The sequence below is a fragment of the Pantherophis guttatus genome, chromosome 8 (genome assembly GCF_059756535.1).
Source record: "Pantherophis guttatus breed Tessera chromosome 8, ASM5975653v1, whole genome shotgun sequence".
Classification (NCBI taxonomy): Eukaryota; Metazoa; Chordata; class Lepidosauria; order Squamata; family Colubridae; genus Pantherophis; species Pantherophis guttatus.
The window spans coordinates 31,111,858-31,137,184 of record NC_142070.1 but is presented as its reverse complement, the minus strand read 5'-3'; the positions used below and the strand labels follow the sequence as shown (position 1 = coordinate 31,137,184).

General features: G+C 34.6%; 1 protein-coding gene across 11 annotated transcripts in view; it reads right to left on the bottom strand.

The window, feature by feature from the left end:
* Nucleotides 1–25,327, bottom strand: part of INPP4B (inositol polyphosphate-4-phosphatase type II B) — a 216,057-nt gene that overhangs the window by 52,665 nt on the left and 138,065 nt on the right. For all 11 annotated transcript variants that reach the window (XR_015729073.1, XR_015729072.1, XM_087874550.1 and 8 more), the window contains 3 exons: nt 21,028–21,205; nt 18,446–18,658; nt 9,026–9,158 (listed from right to left, as the gene is read on the bottom strand). Coding sequence is in view for 9 of the 11 variants with exons in the window: in XM_087874550.1 (XP_087730676.1) it covers nt 9,026–9,158; nt 18,446–18,658; nt 21,028–21,205 (524 nt within the window). In the remaining 2 variants the exon portion in view is untranslated. The remainder of the gene's footprint in view (nt 1–9,025; nt 9,159–18,445; nt 18,659–21,027; nt 21,206–25,327) is intronic.

The window sequence follows — 25,327 nt, the reverse complement described above, 5'->3', positions numbered from 1 at the left end:
AAAATATCTACAAAAAGTAACCTTCTCTGTGAGTTTCACCTCTGCTCTCTGCAGTCCCTCAATAACTTGCAAGATTAATTAATAATGGAATTTAATTGTGGAAAGACTCTGCTCACTCATTCATGCCTTAGTCACCTCCTATTTGGATCACTACAACATGCTTTGTATGGGACTGCCCCTGAAAACTACAGTATTTGGAAGCTGCAACTGATTAAGAATGCAATGGCACAATTAATTTTGGGTGCCCTATGATTCAATTGAGTAACACCTTTATTACAATATTTAGGACAGAAAGGCTGCCATCCTTCTAGGTCAGGTAAAGTAGAGTAAATAAATAGAATAACAGAATTGGAAGGGACCTTGGAGGTCTTCTAGTCCAACCCCCTGCTTAGGCACGAAACCCTACACCACTTCAGACAAATGGTTATCCAATCTCTTCTTAAAAACTTCCAGTGTTGGAGCATTCACAACTTCTGGAAGCAAGTTGTTTCACTGATTAATTGTTCTAACTGTCAGGAAATTTTTCCTTAGTTCTAAATTACTTCTCTCCTTGATTTAGTTTCCACCCATTACTTCTTGTCCTACCCTCAGGTGCTTTGGAGAATAGCTCTTCTTTGTTGCAGCCCCTGAGATATTGGAACACTGCTATCATGTCACCCTTAGTCCTTCATTTCATCAAACTAGACATACCCAGTTCCAGCAACCATTATTTATATGTTTTAGCATCCAGTCCCCTAATCATCTTTGTTGTAGGCATGCTCTAGGTTCCCTCTTGTAATAGAATGTGTGGATGACCTTGGGAGCACAAGATGTTGCCTAGAAAATAATCAGACAAGAGAGGCAGGAATTCCCTATGGATTATTGGTCAGAGGAAGAAACTTAGGAAGTGATGATAGGAAGTCTGTACCATCAGACTTGCAAGATTCTGTTAATGTACCATTTCAGTGAAGTAGAGTTAGCTCATTTAGTTATTATGTTTCCTGTCTGATTTATCTGGGAGAGCTGATATCTCCCTTTAATGTTGTCCCCCAACAGACACATGCCTTCTCAGCAGCCAACCCAACCTCCTACCTGAGTTCCAAGAGAGCCCAACTCTTTTAATCTTCAGGAGACCTGTGAACATCTGACTTTTTCCCAAACAATAGGCTTGGATGGGGATTAACTGGAAGAATGTTTGGTCTAGTGCCTGTGGAGAATGTTTTATTTTTAAGTCGTTTTTATGAATTGCTATGAGTTCGTAGAATTGTTATATGGGACAGGTAGCCATGCAGGCAGGGGTGGGATCTACTTACCTTTATTACCTGTTCACAACGGGATTGCATGTGCATACTTGCTTTGCTCACGCGTGTGCTCTTCTGCGCAAGCGCGGAGTCTTCTGTGCATGTGCAGAAGCATTTTGATGACATCAGGGTCAGGGGCGGAGCCTCCCACCGGTTTTTCTACCGGTTCTATAGAACTGGTGTGAACCGGGGGCAACCCACCACTGTATGCAGGCCAATGTCATGTAAATAAATAATAATTTTGAAAAACACTGCCTTGTTTGCCATGAGAAGCACAGTTGAAACTGATGTAAATTGGATGTAATTTGTCAATTTCATTTTGCTAGTGAAGAAGAATTGGAAATCTTTCTATCTTCTTTAAGAAGTTTGGAAAGTCTCTCAGTTTAACCTTTGATATTTCTGTTCCTGATATAGAAATATCTGCTTTCTGGGAATGTGAATAAATTCTGTAAATGTATACACATTATGCATGCATGTGCGTATAATAAATTGTACTTTCACCAGCTGTGCAAATTATAGTGTAAATTCAATTAGATACAGCTAGAATGAAGTACTATGCTTGTTTATAACTGTATCCATCAAACCTTTATTAAATCATTATTATGGCCTTTGGGCAAGAAAGATCTATGGTATATTTGGTTTCCCTAGGAAGTTAAAACACAGAGACAAAAACAAGAACCTTGGGTTATTGTGGTATCTCCATGATGTAAGAAAAATAGAACTGACTATCAACAAAAGAATTATAGTAGCCGCTTTACCAAGGCATTATGAATATTTATATTTTAGGGACTCCAGTTGGACTGAAGTAATAGTTATGAGAGTTAGCAATAAGTACGCATGATGAACTCCAATTAGAACAACAGACTTAGAAAGGAGGATACAGAGGTACACCTGAAGGGATGTGCTGAGGAATTTGCAGATTTTCTGGAAGACAAAATTGCTCAGCTTCATTCCCAGTTAGATGCTTCCTTTCTCTTTTGCCAATCTCAGTTGGTGTTGATAGGAGGTGAGACGGTGCAGCTCTTGTATACTGCTTTACAAGGTACTCTCTTAGTATTCTCTTTGCTTCTGTTTAACATCTATATGAAGCTACTGGGTGAGATCATCCGTCATCATGGACTGAGATATCATCAATATGCTGATGATACTCAGCTGTATGTCTTAGCCCATGGCGAGTTAACTGATGCCATAACCTCCTTCTCACAGTGCCTGGAGGCTGTTATGGGCTGGATGGGGAGCAATGGGATGAAACTGAACCCTGGCAAGACTGACTGGGTTGGTTTGGGGGTTCTTTGGTCCATGGAGAATTGCCATCTTTGGTCTTGGATGGGGTGCTACTGCCCCAGACAGACTCAATGCGTAATCTGGGGGTCCTCTTGGATTCATGACTCCTGCTCAAGGAACAGGTGACAGTCACAGCCAGGAGGTTGTGCAACTGCAGGTTGTGCAGCAATTACGGCCTTTCTTGGACCAACAATCCCTACTCACATTTACTCATGCCCTAGTCACCTCCTGTCTTGATTATTGCAATGCAGTCTATATTGGGCTGCCCTTGAAAAACATCTGGAAATACAGTTAATTCAAAATGCAGCAGCCTGCATGATTTTATGCAGACCTCAATGTGCACATGTGTCACCTCTCCTGAGGGAGCTACATTGGTCGCAGATTTGCTTCCAGGTGCAATTGATGGTGCTGGTTGTCACCTTTAAAGCCCTTCATAGAGTGGGACCAGATTATCTGAGGGACTGTCTCTTGCCGGTAATATCCACTTGACCTACTAGAGTGGGGGGGCAAGGAATGTTGCGGGTTCCATCCCCTAAGAAAGTACATCTGGTGGGGCCCAGAAGAAGGGCCTTTTCCATGGAGGCTCCTTCCCTTTGGAATATCATCCCTTCAGAAATCAGACTAGTCTCCACTTTGACATTCTTTTGTAAAGCCCTGAAGATTCAGAAGTGGGAAAGAGCTCATGAAATGACTCATTTGACTGTGTGCTGTTTCTGGGGGTGGCGGCGTGGGGTTATTGTTCTTTCTTTCTTTTTTCTTTTCTTCTTTTCTTTTCTTTTCTTTTCTTATTTTCTTATTTTATTTTATTTTATTTTATTTTATTTTATTTTATTTTATTTTATTTTATTTTATTTTATTATTTTATTTTATTATTTTATTTTATTTTCTATACTGTGTTTTTTATTGCTTGAAGGCTGCCAAGAGCACTGTGAGTGAGTAGGTGGCCATTTACATCCCCCCCAAAACAAAATAAATTAATGCCCTGTTTACTCCCAAATAAGACATCCCCTGATAATAAGCCCAATTGGGCTTTTGTGCCAGTGGTGGGTTCTAACCGGTGTTACCACTGGTTCGCTTCGTGCAAGCACAATGTATTACCAAAACAGCTGAGGCAGGGCAATCTGCTCTGTTGTGCCTTTCAGCTGGGCTAAAAACAAAAGAATAAAAGTAGGAATAGCGCAGGGGTGGGTGGGAGGGCCCAGCTGACGGTAGGAGTGAACCAGTTCGCTCTCACATCAACATTTCCGCTACCGGCTCTCCCGAACGGGGGAGAACCGGTAGCAACCCACCACTGTTTTGAGTGCATGATAATAAGACCAAGCGCTTATTTCAGGGTTCAAAAAAATATAAGACAGGGTCTCATTTTCAGGGAAACAAGGTAGATAAAGTTATAAGATATGTGGAGTCTTCTAATCCAACATCCTACCCAGATCAGGAATCCTGCTACTATCCCAGACAAAATTTGTTGCATGAATGACAATAACAAATCTCTTTGATAAAGGAAGTCATAAACAGTTTCATAAACAGTTTATGAGCTAGGTAGGAAATAGAGCTAAAAGTTAAGAAAGAAAATTTCACTGTTATTAATTCAATAAATATGGTATCAATGATCATTGAAAGAACAGAGCAAATTTAGCTGTTTGCTAAAGTTTTATGTCATTTATCCATCTTATTTGTTTATGCCATAAACTAAGCGTATGCATGGATAACAAATATAATCATTCCTATCAATAAACTCCCTTTATACTGGAGATTTGTGAGTATTGTATATATGTGTGAACACATACACGTGTTTCTGTGCATAGTGCACAAGAACTTTTTTTAAAAAAAGTTCTTGTGAAATATAGTCTATGAATTTCAAACTTTCCAGTGCAAGCACAAAAATTTTATAATTGCTTTAGAAAAACATTCTTTAAAAGGAATATTTTGTACCTGCTTTACTCTGCAATGAAAGCATAATGCTGATGACACTATAGATGGTTACTATGGAAACTGATCTGAAATCCAGCCTTAAAGGATATTCATCAAATTTGAAGAAAAATAAGGGGAATATATCTTTCTATCTTAAATTTGGCAATAAAGAGAAATTTTAATACAATTGGCAATATAGAGAGTATTTAATGCAAAAGAATTATAAACCAAAGACAGAACTACACAAAATTGTTCTACAAACAAGCCTAAATATCTATCAAAGGATTCTCTTCTGAGGTAAGAAACATTCAAGGAGGTTAAAAGGATCAGAAATAGTAAGACAAAGATATAGTTGAAAATAATTTACTCCCACTCACATCTCCATTTTCCATCCTTGGAAAAACCTCTTGCCTCCTCATACTGCTTCATGCATTGCCTTTTCCTTTTTAATTGTTCTCTTTTATCCTTTTAGGAAAGCCTATCATGTGTTTATCAGCCATCTCCTTCTCAATAGTTTATACTTGATTTATGATGAGATTATCATTCATTCTTTCTACATGATCAAATGACTTCTATGTTTTTCTTTCATAATAGTCATTCATATTTGTATTTAGTCCACATTCATTCACTTTTAACGATCTCTTTTATTTTACCACACATACTTAAAGAACCTATTCTCATAGCATTTATTGTACTTTTATGTTTCCCAGACATTGCTAACTCACACTTCTGTATGTTAAATAGATAGAAGCATGTATAGTCATTTTCCATTATTTTGACAAAAATCCATGTTTCCCAGCAGACGATAGTACCCGTTACTTTTCTATGAGCATTTGATTGAGTACCTTAAAATTTCTTCATTTTTCCCCGTGTTTATCAAGTTTAGCAAGATAAATTTATAAATATATAATATATATATATTTGCTGCTGTTTTAGATATTTATATGTACATTGAAGTTTGCAGTTCATGTTCCTTGATAAATGTAACAATCTTGATTTTTTATAATTAATTTAGCTACACATATTGTTTACTGATCAAAGTCATGCAATCTAATATACATGTATTAAACAACCAAGGGAATGTTATACATCTTTGTACTTCCTGTTAACTATTGAATCTTTTGCAAAGCTGATGCTTTTCATTAATATTTTTAAGTATGTTTAAGAACCAGTATTTCATGATAAGCAAAGTAAAATACAGAGTGTAGTCATTTTGTATTATTTTATTCTTTTTCATATATTGCTAAATATTCACAGAGTAATATAAAATTAATGTGAAAGTTCTTTTTTTTTGAGACATATTCTACAATATGTTGTTTCCCCCTAGCTTCTTCAATAGATATGAATAAAATCATTTTAGTCCCATTGTGGGAGAAAGACAATACAAACTTCTTCCTCAGTTTGTATGAAAAATGAAGAGAAGTCCATATCTGAATAATAACTACATGTAACTGTTTCATTTTGTTAGAAACAAAAATTTGTACGGAGACTTTTATTGCTACTGCAGATGCATTAATGGACTTTCATGAGGAGGATTTTGCTAGTTATTTACAATAGTTTCAATCCCTGCTTATAATCACAGCATACATCAAGGCAACCACAGAAACATCAGCAGAGGCACTTTGAAATAATTCATTATCACTTACTCAAAAATATAACATTTGTCTGAAAAAAATAAACTTTGCACATCCCAAACCAGATTATTCATCAGTCAAGCTCATAATCGAATGGGAAATGTCTCTACCAGTTGAGAACTGTTCAATTGATTGATTTGAATTTATTAGCTGTTAAAGTCCAAGGGACCCTGGAAAGATGAGTCTCAGAAATAAGAACTGCTGAAATGAGTCTATTTAACAAAAGTCTAACAGTGTTTACAAGTGTGTATTCCAAAACTTCATCATTGCTTAACGCATTGTAAGCCGCCCTGAGTCTCCAGAGAAGGGTGGCATATAAATCAAATGAAAAAAAAATAAAATAAAAATGAAAAAAACAAAAACAAAAACAAAGTAAGGAAATTTTCTCTCACAGTGCTGGCACTTAAGAAATGCAGCTTTAAGGCCCTAAGGTGAAAGCAAGATGTCTGTGATGCACATTCTTATATTAAACAATCTGCATTTCACAATGCATCACTATTAACTTCAGGAAATACATTCTATTGCATGCATGAAATCTGTGCTGTTTATTTTTAAAACATGAATATTAGAATTCAACAAAGATAACAAAATTAAACATAGAACTGATGACATTTTGTAGAAATTCATGATATGGTTGGTAATCCAACATCTATTTTGGCATTCAGTAACTGCATTTTTAGCAATGTTGCAATTTTTTTGGCATTGAAAGATCATGCATAAATCCAGTTAAATGAAATTACAATATGAAAGATTCACCAAGTTGAAAAAGTGAGCTACTTTTGAGTTATCAAAAATAAAGATTGCCAATTCCCCAAAATTCCTTTTTTTAAATGACATTTAATATAATCATTTAATATAATTTTTGATGGACACATTTTTCATGATTCAGAAAGTCATTCTGAAAGACAAAGTATCTGGAGGAAAAATGCATGCCAAAAGAGTTAGAGTAAGTTAGAAATGAAGTTTATACATTATAAACTTAAATTTCTTTCAGAATGACTTTCTGAACCGTAAAAAATGTGTCCATCAAAAATTGAAGGCCTCTGTCTTTTTCCACTTCTTAGTTATAAACACTCAAAGAATGATAGCCTTAACATGCTATTCAGTTAATTACAACTCATCATACATTTTTGATCTATTTCATCAAAACAATTTTATCTAAAAATTCACATCAGTTTTATATCTATCTATTTTATATACATCTATATATGAAAAAGACAGTGAAACCCATAATATGACAAAGCTAATAGACAATAAAGGCAGACAAGATGAAATGGTGGAAAGCGGATTTCTTTGGCAAATATGATGTTTTAATGGGTCTCAGGACTGTCTTTTTCAAGAGTTTTATGAAGGAAAACAGGAGACTTTTGTTTCCCTGGCTCCCATAAGCCAGAAGTCTTGGACATAATAGTCTGGGACAAACAAAACAACTATCTAGATGCTTTAATGTGTTCTAGACTTTTTTCATTATGGAATGCATTCAACTCATCTTTTTACCGAGGTAATTTTGAGAAGAATTTAATATAAATAAATAAATCTTAAATGATGACACAAAAGAAGTAACTGCTTATATCATGACTGTTCCAAATAAACAATCATAATTTAGTAGCACCTGCAGATTATGGATACCTGGTTCTTTAAAAAGCTACTCAATAAAATCATGTATTATGTGGTCATATACACTGCTCAAAAAAATAAAGGGAACACAAGCAGAAGACATCCGAGATCTGAATGAATGAAATAACCTTATTAAATACTTTGTTCGTTACATACAGTAGTTTTGTGTTCCCTTTAGTTGTTTGAGCAGTATATAAACTACTGTATGTAAAGTACAAAGTATTTAATAAGACTATTTCATTCATTCAGATCTCGGATGTCTTCTGCTTGTGTTCCTTTTATTTTTTTGAGCAGTATATTAGGTAGCAGCAATTAACTAGTTATGTAATTTTATGTATAAAGCTAACTGGACCAAAGTATCTGAGCTTATATTAACAGTATTATATAGCATAGCATGCCACTAACTTTGCACCTCTGACATTCTGTCTGTATTCTCTGAGACCTATTGTCTTTTTCACAAACCAATCTTTCCCTTTTGGCTTTACTGTCTATCAATATATTTCTAGAGCTGTTAATTTTCTCATGAACTCTTACATTTTCTTCACTATTTAAACTGCAAACGTGGCTATGATCAATTGTGTTACTGCTCTTCAGGCACCCTTTCTTCCATTAAAAGCCATCCTTCATATTCTTCAGTTCATCCTTCATATTCTTCAGTTTATCATTTTCAGTTCATTAGCTTCAATATTACACTATTACATTATTTCATTTCAATCTTTCACTCCTATTCTTATATCTCTTGCCATACCTTTTCTCACATTTTAAACCAGCTATTCTATTTTTAATAGTAAAAAATCCTTTTAAGAGTTGGAATCCATCTTTCTTCATTAGTACATACTTAATACAGAAAAATATTAAGCTGTACTTCTAAAACCTTACATTGACTACACTCCATGGAATTAAGGGGGGGATATACAGTATTTCAAAATAAGTTATAAACTATGATATTAGAACTAGTATCTGCGATAATTCAAGAGGCATGCCCCTCAAGTCTTCATGCACTTTTTGTATTTCTGAAATCTAATTATCCTTTCCATTGGTCACTATTTTTTAGAAGTTTCAGAAATATTATCCCAATGTTTAATAATAATACTAGTACCTTTATTTTGAAAACAGAATGCAGTTTACTGGGAGGTGACAGCTGTCAAATTGATAACTTCAGGCAATATCAGATTATGTTACCAATACATAATTTGACAAATAGCCTTCTAACATAAAAGATGAAGAACTGGAGTATCTGACTTTACTGGTCTGTTTTATTTTATTTTTTCTTTGCAACAGTAAAAATGCATTCCTTACCACTCAGATGAGATGCTGATGAAGGTTCTTTTTCATTTTCCTTACTGATGCTGGGAGTGTTCTTTTCAATCAATCTGTCCACCATTTCAATAATGCAGTTTAAACTCTTCCCTACATTGGCCCACACCCTATCCTGAAAAAAATATCAGTATCATTACTCAGTATTAACATCTGCATGAAAAAGTATAATTGCTTAGTTTATAGTGGTATATTATAGAACAGCAGTGAGATAAAACAAAGTAATATATCAAAGAACAGGGTCCTGCATTTAATCAATCTTTAAAAATCTTGGCTGTTATTTCTAAAGCATAATTCTAGAATAAAAATGTTACATAATTTAAGATGGTGCTATAGGATAAAAACAGACAGAGCTGGGGGTGGAGTTAAACACATCACAATTTAGAGTCCTTGCGTTGCAGAGATCCAAGTCTAGCCTCCGTTGAATTCCATTGACTCTTATCTAGCACCAAATTAGTATTGAACTTTAGTTAATCAGATTCTTCTACATAGACTTGAATAAATCTTCCATGCTTCAACCTTAGAAATTATCCTGATTCTTTGTGTCTTACAGGCTATCATCAATATACATCAATATCAATATACATTAATATACATTAGTACTGTATTAAAGCATTTTGGCATAGATCTTCATGAGTTCAATTTTTACATGTTTAAGTTAAATATATTTATGTAAATTATTCCGTATATCCTTATGCAGTTCCAATCATTCATTAAAAATGTACACTGGAATCATACAAATGAACTATACTTAGACAATTGTAACTTTCCTCAAAATGAAATATATGTGCATAACAAACTTATAAAATTGACCAAAAAGCCTTACTCAATACTTAACACTTCTGTGTTTTGTTTATGTGATTATACACACATAATCGTGCATGCGCACACCCTCCCCCCAACTGTTCTCTAGGAGCTTATAACTAAAATTATAAAAGGCAATTAGAATTTTGTAAGCCCAAGAAACATGTTTATCCCATTTTCAGGTAAGCAAAGAATACAGTTTTATGCCTGGAAAAGGGATGTGACAGATTTTAAGTGCAAAAGAGTTGCATCATTGGAGCCAGTTTGATGTAATGGCCAAGGTGTTGACCTAGAAACCAAGGGACTGTGGGTTCTAGACGTGAAAGCTGGCTGGCTGATTCTGGACCAGTCATTCTCAACCCAACCCAACTCAGCTGGGTTGTTGCTGTGGGGAAAATAGGAGCCAATAATATTATGTTCGCCTCCTTGAACTGACCAAATAGATATACAGTAGATATAAATATATATTTAGATATACTGGATAAAAATATCATCGTCATTATACATATCAGCAGCATTTGAGTGTCCTTTACCTGAAAGAACCACTGTCACTGAAAGCAGCAATGCAATTAGATTGTTCATTAATATTGTTTCTTATACAGTAAATCAACCGGTTTTGCAGCAAAGATGAAAAAGGCACATGTAATATTTCTTGGCATAGATGCCTTAAAAGAGATTCATGATTAATTAGAATCTAACTGTTCTTTAACCTAAAATAATCTCATTTGAGAACGTTCTGTATGTTCATATATAGAAAACTTAATTTTACAATATTCTCACAGCACCATCCATTTGTTGCTGACATAAGGTGAGATATGTTAGAGGCATTTGACTGGTTCTACAAATGACCGAATTTCTGTTCTATTTACACATCAGGGTATCTATATGATCAACTCTATCCACGAAGAATAAAAAGAAAGAAGGCAGCAATTATTTAAAGTGAAACTGTAAAATTTCTAAAGGGACACACTGGATGAGCTGTTTAATTATGCATAAACAGAAAGTTAATGAATGATAAAAATGTTTTAAAAAATGAACAGAAAGAGAAGCATATTTCGTGCTGATGATGAATAGTTTATTGTCTTTGAATGATTACACAATGATGTATTATCCATTTAAGATTAATTCTAGCACTTCTTCTGGCTGGCTAATTTAGTACTGACAAGTTACCCGTTTTCCAGATTATTCTAAGAATATGTTAAACCAACTCAGACCTCACTTTAACATTTTTATTAGGGATTAAAGAAAGGTCTTTGAATAAATATTATTTAATCTGAAATATTTTGCCTGTAGAGAGGATAAAAACCAAAATCAATAAATCATTTATTTTTCCAGGCTATATGATCAAAAATTCAGGTCTATCATTTTTGTTTGTACATTTGTGGCTGAAATAATGATGAAGAGGATGATCACGGTTATCAAGTAACTTTCAGCAATAAGTTGCATATACATTTACCCAAGTTACAGTTCATTGAGAATGGACTTATCTGTAATGATGATAAAACTAAATTTAAGATTAATTTGTATTATATTTCATTTCTGACTTTGCAACAGACAGCTACGTACTCATTTGTGCCAGGCCTCAGGCTTGAATAAACCTGTATCAAATGGTTCCAGAGCATGTTTGTTTCTGCGTTCGCAAGGCCTGGGGATTTGGACAAGTGAGAGGAAGTCAGCGCACAGGAATAGGACCCAGACCTCCTCACCAAGAACAAGCCCAGGGAAGAGGGGAGAGCACAGCTAGCAGTGGCAGGAAGGAGGGGGTTCCCAAAGGGCTCCAGACGGAGGCCCGCCTCTTATATCCCTTGGTCTACGCAGACCTAGAGGAAATCTTTAGTGAGTGAAAGTGTGATCAATTACCTCCCCCACTACTGATTGTGCTATTGAACTCGTCCCTGGAGCGAAACTTCCAAAACCAAGGATGTATTCAATGACGCCAAAGGAGTTGGACAAGTTGCGGAGGTACATCAACAAGAACTTGGCCAGGAGATTCATACAGCCAGCATGGTCAAGGATTGCAGCTCCCATACTCTTTAAAGAGAAGAAGGATGGGACCTTGTGCTTATGCGTGGATTTCCATGGTATTAACAGTGTCTGTGTGGAAAACATGTACCCCCTTCCACTGATGAAGGTTATATTGGCTCATTTTATGAAGGGTAGGAAACTAGACCTGAGGAAGATCTTTACTAGATCTTTATGAAACTGGACCTGAGGGAGGCCTACTACTGGCTTGGCTTTCCACCTGGAAACAGTACTCTGGAACAAACAGTTCCAGAGAATGTTTGTTTCTGCGTTTGCAAGGCCTAGGGATTTGGACACGTGAGACCCTGAGCTTGGCTGTTTTCTTGCAGACGTTTCTTTACCCAAATTGGTAACTTCATCAATGCTAGTCTGACTAGCACTGATGATGTTACCTACTGGTAGTTGGGGAATGAAATGACTGCAAGAAAACAACCAAGCTCAGATAATAGCAAGGCCTGCCCAGTGTATCTTTGTATTAGTGTTCAGAGCACAGTATACCAATTCTCTTATCAGTCCCATTGAATACTGTACTCATTTGCTTCTCAATTCAATTTAAAGTGCCAGTACTTTATTGACTTTTAAAAGTTTGCTATGGAAAAGTTTACTTATACCTATATTCAATTGAACCCTTTTCAGTACACTCATACAGAAGGAACAAACTTATTTTTTAATGGTTGATATTTTGGGCATTCCCTTTCTCAAGAAATGTATTCTGATTCCTTCTTACTTTAATTTCAACCTATTTTTAAACCAAAATTATGGTCTAAAATAATATTAATATTGATTTAACCTCTTAAAATGTTATATTGTTGGCTTTGGGCTGGTTCTTGCTTTTATCTGCTTTAGACAGTCTTGTAAACATTTAGTTTTGAAATTTAAAATTGTGCATTTTTAACAGATAGTGATGTTAACATTCATTATATTTGCTTATGTTTACATAAAATTGTTCTTGGGAGCATAAGAAATAATAAAGTAAAATATTTGTTATCAAGACACAAACTGCAACTACTCTACTGTATTTGAAGGATGGAAAATCATAACTGCACTATATGAACATTAAAACATATCTCTTTCTCCAACAGCAATCCATACAAAATCATATATTTCTTCCCAATGCAATTTGTACCTTCAAATGTAGACATTATCATATATAGCAGCTCTTTTTCTTTCTTTTTTTAAGGATTGTTTTAATGCACTCCATATGCAAACATATATTAAACACTTACACTTTGAAGAATAAAAGACATTGTATTACTATTAGTACTGCCTATTGGGTTACAGAGAAGCTAACTTTTGCCTCTGGGTATATGGCAGGCAGAGTGGAGGAGGACAGTTTTATATTAGCTTCAATATTATATGACAAGATCTGAATTATTCTCAGTGAAGTGTTTCTGATAAACATTAATTTCTTCACATTCCAGGAAGGAGTTGCTTCTCTGTATACTAGATTATTCATTCCCATCGGTGAACTACATTTCATCTGAAATGCATTAAATGTATTAAAGAATATGACACACAGAAAATGTATTTAGGAATGTTACTTAATTATTGTGTCTTAAATCTTCAAAGTACAGCTTCTGCAAATCAAATGCATCATTTTCCAAAATACAAACAAATATGAAATAAATTGGCTTTTAAAATACTCGTTTCTCCTCTCAACTGTGGTCAAAATGAGCTTTAGGTTTTGCTGACTACTGTTCAAATAGTCATTTACAACAAGCCATATTATCTAATCAGAAATAAACAACTGTGGTTTCTAAGTAGCTTGCTGCCCACCATATTCTTGCATTATATATAACATGATGGGTTTTTTTTGTAACCCTCCTTACAGGAAGGTTTTAGAACAGCTGGCGAGAAAAAATTGGGACCAACCATTCTGAGCCTATGACGATCAGTTTAAAAATGTTAACATTGTTTGGTATAGCCAATGGATGCTATTAGCAATTATATTTTACTCAGCATCTCAATATAGAATAATTCTTAAACAGTTGTCAGTATTTTAATTGCCTTTGTAGCAGAAAGAGTAACATTTAATATGAATACATAGAATACCTCTGTCAGGCAAAGTTCCTTATGTCAATTTTCCTGAAAATACTAGCTGAGTTATTAATTTACTGAATACTGGATTAGCTTTCCCCGGGGAGAAAAAAAGAGAGAACAATTTGCCCCACCGGAGGATTGAATATTTAATTTTTTTCTCCTTTCTGTTGTTATATTGTGTTTATATATTTACTGTTTATTATCGCAATACTGAATAGCATACAGAAATTTTGATGAAATTAATATCTTTTACATCTTAAACAAGAAAATTAAACTAATGTAGAAAAATGATATTGTGCTGATAAAATAGTAATGGGTATCCTTCTGGCTACATAAACTGCCACAGCAGATGGATTTCTAATCTGATCCAGGAAGGCAGACAGGTTCTGGCTCAGCAGAATGCAAACCAAGATTAAGTTTATTCTGTCTACGGAAGGAAAATGAAGAAAGAGAAACTACACTAGATTTCAAACCACCAAGCCCCCTTGCTGCTTATGAACAAAAATATGAAAGCATTTTTTTTCCTTTTATGCTATTTTTGCATTTACAGAATTGTTCCCCTAAATTTCACACAATATTGTTTCTGCAATTTAATCACAGAACATTTTCATTCACCTGGTATCAGTTGTTTGTTAGCTGTGGTGGTTAAAGTGCTGGATATGGATTGGGAAGACCTATGTTCAAATGCCCATTCAAGCAATGAGCCATCCAGGAACAGTGAACCAACGCCCCCCCCCCCCCCCCGGACTGTTGCTAGAGAAATAAAATTAGAGGATACTGACAAGAAAGCTTGTCTCAAGATTACAGAGGGCAAATGTAAAACCATGTATTACAGATAACTCTTACTTACTGCTTGGTGCAGCGAGTATTTGAATTAAAAATACCGTATAACAATCTTGTGACTAACGTTTGCATTTATGGGGGTCTAATGTCCCACAGTCATATGATTGCCATTTACATAGTTTGCAACTGGTTTGCAACAAGCAGGGTTAATAGAGAAGACAGTAATAAAAATCCTAAATTGTGGTCACATGATTTTCTACAAGGCTTAGGAATTAAGTTGCTGGTCCCAATTATGGTTGCTGAGAGGACTGCCTATAATATCTTTTCTTATATACCTGTGCTCCTCATGCCAATTGACAACCTATATTAAAATCAACATAGCACAATAATTGAGATTGTAGAAAATGAAATAACAGATTAAAAACTAAATTAAAATCACAGAAGTTTTCTTCCAGTAAGGCTTTTAACATTAAATGTTTGATGGAATTGTTCCATTTTCTGAATATCAGGAATTGTGCTGTCATACAGATCTCTAAGAAAGGAAGTCCCAGGGATTCTGCCAAATCTCGTATTGGAGATAACCTTCAACATTCTTAATCAGGAAGTGCTGATCAAGTGGCTAGGTTCTACCTGAAATAGATGGCCCAGAGTAGGGGCATCTGAAGTAGCCATCACTGGCTTTAAATGGCAAGAAAAACTGGATAAACAAAATCCTACTCTTTTTACATGTGTACTAGGCATATAACACTCTTTAAAAAGCACAGTGCTTTGAAGCCAGTAATTGTCAATACATACACTCCCTAGTCCTGAGACAGTGGATGTCAAAATCTTTATAGGTCAAAATCAGCATTCTGAATTGTATTCAGAAGTCAACAGGTAATCAATGCAGAGCTTACAACGTACATTTTATGCTCATATAGCAGTTCTCACTAACTAGGTTTGGCTACTACATAATGAATTAATTTAAGTCTCTGAATAGTCTCCAAGAGACATATAGAATTATATAGGTCTGTTTATTTATTTATGGCAAATAATGGATGAACACTTTGTCTTCCAACAGCAATCCTGGTATTTACAGATCAAATGCTTTTGCCAATCTGGGCACCTAGATTGGGACACTGAGTTAAAAGTAGTGCCCAGCACCAATCTGCAAGGTACCTTTCCCCTAGAACAATTTGCCCTATACCTTCCATCACATCTCCTTCTAGAAGTCTCTCGAAAAATCTTCCTGTTATCCTCTATTTCCCAGATTTCTCACATCCCCTCCACAGCAGAGGACCTGCACTAGAATCCTGCCCTTATGCCCAAACCACTTCTTATCTATCCCATGCTCCTATTCTATAATCTAAGTAGACCAATCTTCTCAAAAAAGATTGAATTACTCACTTCCCACAAATTTTCCTCATTATTTTTTGTCCACTAAATGTTTCTTCCACTAAATGCGTCTATTTAACACCCCATACTCCACATCCTGATTTTATCAGACCCTGAAATGATATGATTATTCACCCACTCTCTCCATGCAGAGTAGTGGTTCTCACTCAGATCATTTTTAAAGAACTATTGTGAAGAGATGTTTGCAAGGCTGACAAACCAAAATTATGATATGTAATTCTAAAATCTGATACTAGATGTTAGCGTATTTGTGGACTCAGTGGGACTTACATTTAAACAGACATTATGAGTGTAATGAGGGAGAGTGAATGTGTCCAGAATGAAATAGACTCAAAGACAACTAGCTGGTGGAAAAAGAAAGAAGGACAGAGGATTGGGAATAATTATACTTAAGAGTTTCTGCTCAGGCCATACTTTATAAAATGAATTAGCATGACTTAAATGGATCAAACAAATGTGTATGCTCTACGGAATGGAGAGTTGGTCTCTGACAGAAAGCCACTTGAAGAGACTAGAAGCATTTGAAATGTGGATTTATACAGGCAGCTGTTACATATAAATTGGGTTGACAAAATCAGAAATGAGGAGGTGATAAGCCGCCTGGGAAAGCCAAGGGAAATCATCAAAAATGATATTGCTGAGCACATTGTAAGCTGCCCTGAGTCTTCGGAGAAGGGCGGCATATAATCAAATTAAAAAAAAAAAAACCCATAAAAAAGTGAAAGTTAGAATATTTTGGACATGTGATGCGACATCCAGAAAAATACGGCATACATCACTTAATCCTCCAAGGAAAGATTGAAGGCAAACGAGGTCCAGGCAGAAGAAGAACATCATGACTTCAAAATCTAAGGGACTGATTTGGACAAAACTCAACAGCACTTTTTCGTGCAGCTGTTGATAAAAATATTAACCCTAACATGATTGCCAATGTCCAATGACGGATATGGCACAAGAAAGAAGAAATGTGTATGCTAGGACATACTGTATTTACTCTTCCAACTGAACGCTAATCAGAATTCTGTAATACAAATGAAGAAAGAGGCAGGATTTTCTAATACGCTATTTTGTTCAAGGTATCTTACAAGCTAAATTTTGGCATCTGTCTAAAAAGAAAATACTGTGTTTGAAACATGGTGAAAATAGAGCAAAAGAAAAAGTAAGTTTTTAGTTTCAACTACTACAAGGTAACACTTTCAGGTTGAGAAATGTCTGAATATTTGTAAAGATTTCTATAACTTTGAATAAAACTGAATTTCAGTGAAATTATTGTTATCATAAAAATACACTTTCTCAATAGCTAAAATATTGTATAAATAGATTCTTTTTTAGGATGCTCTCCTTCTGGATTTGGAACCACTCTTCTATGTTGTTATCATGTTATCATGTTACTTCAAGAAGTCATTAGGTTAGGCAATAGTGTTTTAAGAATTTCAAGTCATATCTTTCAAAAAAATATAAGAGTAAAATAGATACTCCAACTTCATACTTATAAAACCTTAAACTACTTATAAAACTTTAAATATACACCCTTTGTAAACAAGAAACACCACTTAAATAAAACAAAACTACAAGCCCTCTGCATATTCAGAGTAGATCAGAAGTCATTTGCATTTCTTTCCTGGATCTGAGTCATAATAGTACCAATATTTGGATCTTTCTTGCTCAACTGGCCTTTTACTAGAATAGAAGATGAAACCTCATAGCTTTCATTTCATAATTCTGAAATGTATATGTGTACATATATTAAAATTATGAGGATTAGAACAATGGAAAAATAATTACAAAGCAGCTTGATGAGTTTAGGAGGCAACTCTTGATGAGCAGAAGAAAAATAATGAAAAGGATGTATGCAAGAAGAAAAAATAAAAATGAGTAAAGATGAACCATGGAAGTTGTGATGAAATAAAGTATTTTGTTTAATGTATAGAATTACTATTAATCAATGAAATGCTGCATGTTACATTGGAAAAAGAAATTGTCACAGTTCTGAACCACAGGCATTTAGTCTTGCTGAAATCCTCTTCACAGTATATTTATAAATTAGTGCCAGAAAAAAATGCAAACTACAGCTAGTGCATAGTATCAGCATTCAAGTAAAAATACTTGCTGAATATTAATATGTAGTTTAATGAAGGCATAATAAAGGTTAAGTATCTACTTTAACATCACATGAAGTATACTATACCTGAAGCATATATTTTTCATGCAAAATCTGTCAATCATTACTTCAGTGTCACAAGAATCACAAGAAAATATTATTATCCAGTATAACTAAACTGGCTAACTCTTTAAATGCAAAGAATTTACAATTGAATAAAAGGTAGAAGACAAAAATGGGATTTTGAGGTTACTTACCCACTCTTCCTCATCATATTCTGAGTGGTGAGGTATGGAATCTTGTCTCTTGATTTGTGATGGATGATCCTGATTTTGCAGTTCGCTATTCTCTTCAGTGTTGTTCCTTGGCAAAGTTGGTTTTTTTAAGACACAACCAGGACGGGCTGTGTATAAAGCTAAAAGGGCACTTCTGATAAGCTGATCCTTAAAGGCATGCACAAATAACTCTGTCTAAAATTAAGATGAGTATGCAATCAACAAAAAGTAGGTAATGCAGTCTCAGAACTAAGATAATAAAATATACTCTTCTGGCTCTCATGATATGCTAAGCACTATAAGGCTTGGGGTATGTGCTGTGCCCTGTCATTATGGCTTATAAATCAAACTTAAGTGAGCTATGTGAACCAAGCCACTGTACACTATTCCATAGCTAAGAAAGTTCAAAGACAGTTTTGCAGGATAAAAACAGTAATAGAACCTAATCATTATGCAATTCATTTTTATTTATGTGAATTTCGGTAATGTATGAAAATTGGAGCTATTCATGCTGCAAGGCATGATTTAGAGGTGTTTTGGATCTCTCATCAACACAGGACACCTCTGCTATTCATTAGTAGTTTTGTTCAAACACTGAAAAAAGTTCTGTTTGCTTTAAGAGTTGCATTCACTTTAATAACAACCTCCTACAACAATTGCAAATTTTTTCACGCTTGCATGGAAACCAGAAATATGAGAGAACTGCAGTGCTGATCTTACATAAGGTCCAAAGTACTTCTCTCAAATCTTTTTTCAAAGATTGTACAACCCAATGGATATTATGAATTTTAAGACTAAAAACTCTATTTTTACATGAGAGTAAACATTATGAAACTCAGCGAAACTTGCTTTTTAACAGATTTATGTTACGGAGTCAATAAAACATCTTTTGTGTGATCATTGTCAAAAAAGGCAAATATATAGACTCATAAGGAAGTAAATGGAAGCAAAAGCATAACAAGATTGCATTTGAACTATAGTATACAAGTAGTCCTCAATTTACCACCATTTGTTTAACAACACTTTGAAATTATGATGGCCTCTGAAAAAGTGACAATCTGTTCTCAAAGTTATACCATTGCACTACCACCATAGTCGTACTATTACAATTTGGGCACTTGATAACTGACCGCAACTGGTTGCAGTGTCTTGTGGTCAACGTAATTGGAATTTATGACCTTGCCAGCTCGCTTTCGACATGCAAAGTCAATTGGGGAAGCCAGATTCACTTAATGAACGAATACACTTAACAACCATGTGATTTGCTTAATGACTGTAATAATTCACTTAACAACTATAGTAAAAATGGTTGTAAAATTAGGTCCGTGATGATTCCCTTAACAGCCACATTGCTTAGCAACCAAAATTCTGCCCCAATTGTGGTAATAAATCGAGGATTATCTGTATAGTTCTGGCTACTACATATCAAAAATATTAAAAGTTGCTGTAGAGCATAATAAATTGAAGGAAATAGCAACTGAAATAATTAAAGTCCTTGAGAAGCTTCCTGAAAAAAACCCTGTACAGGTTGAGGCTTTTCATATGCAGTTAAGTTTAACATAAATTTAATAATTAATCATAATGAAAACATGAGTGGGAGCATATTAAAAGTATATAACAATGATTCATGTAGAAAATATAAATAGGAAAATTTTCTTCCTTATTTCTGAATTCTGAGAATTCAAAATTCATGAGTGGGGAACATATTAAAATTTTGAAAATTCAGAATTCAGAAATATTCATTGAAAATTGGAAGTATTCATAACTGGTAAAGGGAAGTATTCCTTTACATAACACATAACTGAACTTTAAAAAAAATCATATACCATCAGAAATATTAACTAATGGGGAATGGGCATGAGATTATCAATGACTGTTAGTCCAGGTGATTTTCATTATCTCAAATGCAAATTTATAATTTCATACCATTAAAATATGATGCATGTCATTATAAGTTACTGGCAAAGGAGTATATTAGAGGCTCTGCATTTTGTCTTTTCCTTATTCCAAAGACCAATAGATCAAAAGATGTCTGAATTCAAAATGTCAAATTCTGTTTAATGGATAAAGCAGAAAAGGCCAAGATTTGTTTAAAACAAAATATATGGGTATGCAATGTGCTTAACAATAAACGGTACTTCAAAGTTATAACAGGCTGAAAGTTGTTTCTCCATCACTGTTTAATTTTCCTTCTTTTATAGTTATGCCACAGTACATCAGGCACAAATAAATTATAAAGATAGGGAAGAATACACTATTAATGATATATATGAAAATGAAAGTTCTCACTCTTCAAAAATAGTAATGATTTATTATTCATCAGTTGCTAGTTTAAATGTAATATGTTACAGACTTGTCTGTTTTATATTAAAAGCATCAAGTTTAATATCCATAAAATTGCTTGTTAACAATTGAAACAGAGAAGAAAAGAATATGATAATCATCTGAAGCTTGTAACTAGTCAACTGTTCCTCATACAGAGGAAGACAGATTCCATAGACCAAAGCAATATCTAGGCATCTGATAATCTAGTTTCCATAGTAGGGATTATTTTTGAAACTTACAGTTTCTGAAAGCATCTTTAAGGAATTCTTCAAGCTTTCTGGCAACTGTTGTCTGGCTGAATTAAGTAACATGTCTGCATGACTTGAAATGAGAGGCTGTAATTGATTGATGTTACTGAGAACTTCTCTTGCCTTGGAAGTGTTTTCAGGTGAATAATAAATACATTGGTACCCAGTACTGCAAGGTAAGACATGACACCAAATAATTTATTATAAAGTCATAACTATTTTCAGCTTTAAAGAATAGATGGCTAATATTTTTATGTACATAAAGGATTTCATCAGTTTTATAATGAATGTGGAAAGGTATTATAAAATTTATTGTCACACATTTGTAGGCATTATTTTAAAACTCAATTTACTGTAGATTAGAAAATAGGCCTTGTAAAAGATGGTAACCTTTTGTTGATGAATGCTACAGGCGGTGTTGCTGAAATTAATTATTCCCCAAAGTTTTCTGAATAAGCTGTTGTATGTTATGAAATACATCAAAACAAAGCAGACACAGGCCTTATCTTGACAATTGTGAAGGAAACAGAGATTTATACAAGCCCTAACAAAAACATTTGGTAATTTGTAATAGCCTTAAGGAAGATTCTTGTTCCTGACTTTCCTTCCTCTATTGATGAGCTACTTCATTCTTTGTGCTCAATTCCATTTATTATTACTTGCTATATACAAAATACTTTTGGGGGTCTTTGACTGTAAATCAAATAAACTAAATAATAAATATTGAACAAAGAATACACAGGCTATTCTGTGTTTGGCTAAGACAGTCTTAAGCAATGAAGTCGGAAATCAACAATCTTTATCATAATTAACAAATTTATCATTTTGTAGCAAAGATCTTTTATCATCTTGTTGTACAGTGCACAGGGTCATTTGTTTTATGAGATGGGCAGCTATATAAAATTTAGAAATAAATAAAAAAGATTAGATTTGTTTTGGTGTACTGTTTGGATTCAAATAGTAAAGTTAAGCCATTATAGTTGTAAAACTTTTAAGAAGTGCAAATGCTAGTAATGGATAGAATGTAGTCTTTTAAAGATGAATGTATGCCTTAAGAAGTGAAAGAAGGGCCTACTTTGTTATATAAGAAAGAGTTAGCTATGTCAGGGGAAACTTAAAAGTACATTGGGCAGTTAGAATGAAAATTTTTGTGTGTGTCAAATATCAATAATGAATGTATTTAATGTACATTAAATACAACAGTGAGTGATCTGCTTAAGGAAGCATTGTGGAATGATCTAGTCATATCTAGAGAATATATAAAGCCAGAATTAAAAAAACAAATACATAAAATGTGACTAGGAGGAGAGGAAAAGGAAGGGGGAAAGTGGGAACCAAGAACATGGTATTTGGATAGAAATGATGACGTTCTTAACAAAGAGAGATGCAAGTCTAAAAAACAAATTATCTTGTATGAAGCATTGTAAGGACATGGTTGAAATATAGATCATCGACAAGAATGGAGGTAATGAATGTGTTGTTTGTTATACATTAGATTGAATACATTTACTTTTATTAAGCTCATGCCTTTAATTCTCTGCCTTACTATTTATGATTTATTTCTAAACTTTGTCTAATGTTGCTTAAAAATTCTTGCAAATGAGTAAAAAAAAACAAAAACTAAATCTGTTAATTCTGATTTTGTGATAAAATACCTAAGCAGTTATCTAAAACTTATGTACCCTGAGTCACAAAGTTATTGCAATTAATACATTGTTACATGCTACTCAAAATGTATTTTAGACACACAATATGCAAGTTGTCATAGAGATCACATATTTAAATGTATAGATGTGGCAAACTAAACTATCATTAAGTCTAGAAGGTGGAGAGCTTAAAAGACATCTTAAAAACTCTACAGTTTTTTATATAACAAATTCAAAAGGACAAGTGGATTTAACAGAGGTACTCTGAAACAATTGGAAGACATAATTGCAAGACTATTGAATCGGTGGTAGTAGCTAAAGCAGAAGATAACTGGAAAGCTTTTTGAATGCATTTACATATATATCACATGTATATCAAAATATCTATCTATCTATCTATCTATCTATCTATCTATCTATCTATCTATCTATCCATCTATCTATTTATCTATCTATCATCTATCTACCAATTTATCTATCTACCTACTACAATAGAATAAAAAACAACTAATGTATGGCATCAATTTTATAATCAATTCAGCAATGGTGGGCAATCATTTTGTACTAGTGGAAACATTCAGAATGTCCAGAGCATATTATTTAATTTGACTATTCACAAAATGATTGTTATGGTAGTCTGCTTGTTGAGTTTTCCAAATTTGCTGGCAAATTGAGTGTAACACTTTTACTGCATCGTCTTTTAAGATTTTGAATAGCTCAGTTGGAATACTGTAACCTCCACTAACTTTGTTGTTGCTCAGATTTCCTAAGGCCCATTTGACTTCACATTCCAGGATGTCTGGCTCAAGGTCAGTGACCACCCCATCATGGTTATCAGGGATGTTAAGCTCATTCTTGTATAGTTCTTCTGTGTAATTTTGCCACCTCTTCTTAATCTCTTCTGCCTCTGTTAGGTCCCTGCCCTTTTGGTAATTTATCATGCCCATCTTTGAATGAAACGTTCCGTTCATATCTCCAATTTTCTTGAAGAGATCTCTGGTCTTCCCTATTCTATTGTTTTCTTCTATTTCTTTGCACTCTTCATTTAAGAATTTTTTATTTATTTTATTTTATTTTATTTCGAATGCATTCTTATCTCTTCTAGCTATTCTCTGGAATTCTGCATTCAACTGGGTGTATCTTTCTTTCTCCCTTGCCTTTTGCTTCCCTTCTTTCCTCAGCTACAGTATGCAAAGCTTCCTCAGACAACCATTTTGCTTTCTTGCCTTTTTCTTTGGGATGGTTTTAGTTGCTACCTCTTGTACAATGTTGTACGTAGTTCTTCAGGCACTCTGTCTATCAGATTTAATTCCTTAAATCTATTTGTCACCTGTACTGTACATTCATCAGGGATATGATTTAATTCATACTTGAGTGGCCTAGTGCTTTTCCCTATTTTCTTCAATTTAAGCCTAAATTTTGCAACGAGAAGCTCATGATCTGAGCCACAGTCAGCTCCTGGTCTTGTTTTTACTGACTGTATAGAATTTCTCCATCTTTGGCTGAGGAGCAAATAGTCAATCTGATTTCTGTGCTGCCCGTCTGGTGATGTCCATGTGTAGAGTCGTCTCTTGAGTTGTTGGAAAAGAGTGTTTGCTATGACCATCATATCCTCTTGACAAAATTCTATCAACCCGTGCACTGTTTCATTTTGTACTCCAAGGCCAAACTTGCCTGTTATTCCAGTTATCTTTTGGCTTCCTACTTTAGCATTCCAATCCCCTATGATGATAAGGACATCATTTTTTGGTGTTAATTTTATAAGTTGCTGTAGGGCTTCACAGAACTGGTCAATTTCATCCTCTTCAGCACCAGTAGTTGGGGCATAGACTTGTACTACTGTGATGTTGAATGGTTTGCCTTGGATTCGAACTGAGATCATTCTGTCATTTTGGGGATTGTATCCCAGTATTGCTTTTCCTACTCTTTTATTGATTATGAAGGCTACTCCATTTCTTCTGAGGGATTCTTGCCTGCAGTAGTATACCTGATGATCATCTGAATTTAATTCACTCATTCCTGTCCATTTTAGTTCGCTGATTCCTAAGATGTCGATGTTCAGTCTTTTCATCTCTTGTTTGACCACGTCCAGCTTGCCTTGATTCATGGATCTTACATTTCAGGTTACTATGGAGAAAAAATCTTTACAGCATCGGACTTTCCTTTCACCACCAGATGCATCCACAGCTGACCGTCCTTTCGGCTTTGGCCCATTCGCTTCACTCTTTCTGGTGCTACTAGTACTAGCCGTCTGCTCTTCCCCAGTAGCATATTGGACACGTTCTGACCTGAGGGGCTCATCTTCTGGCGTCATATCGTTTTTCCTTTTGGTAGTGTCCATGGGGTTTTCATGGCAAAGATACTGGAGTGGGTTGCCATTTCCTTCTCCAGTGGATCATGTTTTGTCAGAACTCTCTGCTATGACCTGTCCATTTTGGGTGGCCCTGCACAGTATAGCTCATAGCATCATTGAGTTATGCAAGCCCCTTCGCCATGACAAGGCACTAATCCATAGAGACATTTAAAATGACAAGATTACTCACTCCAATATAGGAAAAGAAAAATATACATGAAAGTTTATAATCACAGTGGATAAAAATGTTGCAGATAAAAACATATTATTAGCATTAATACAGAAAAGCAGT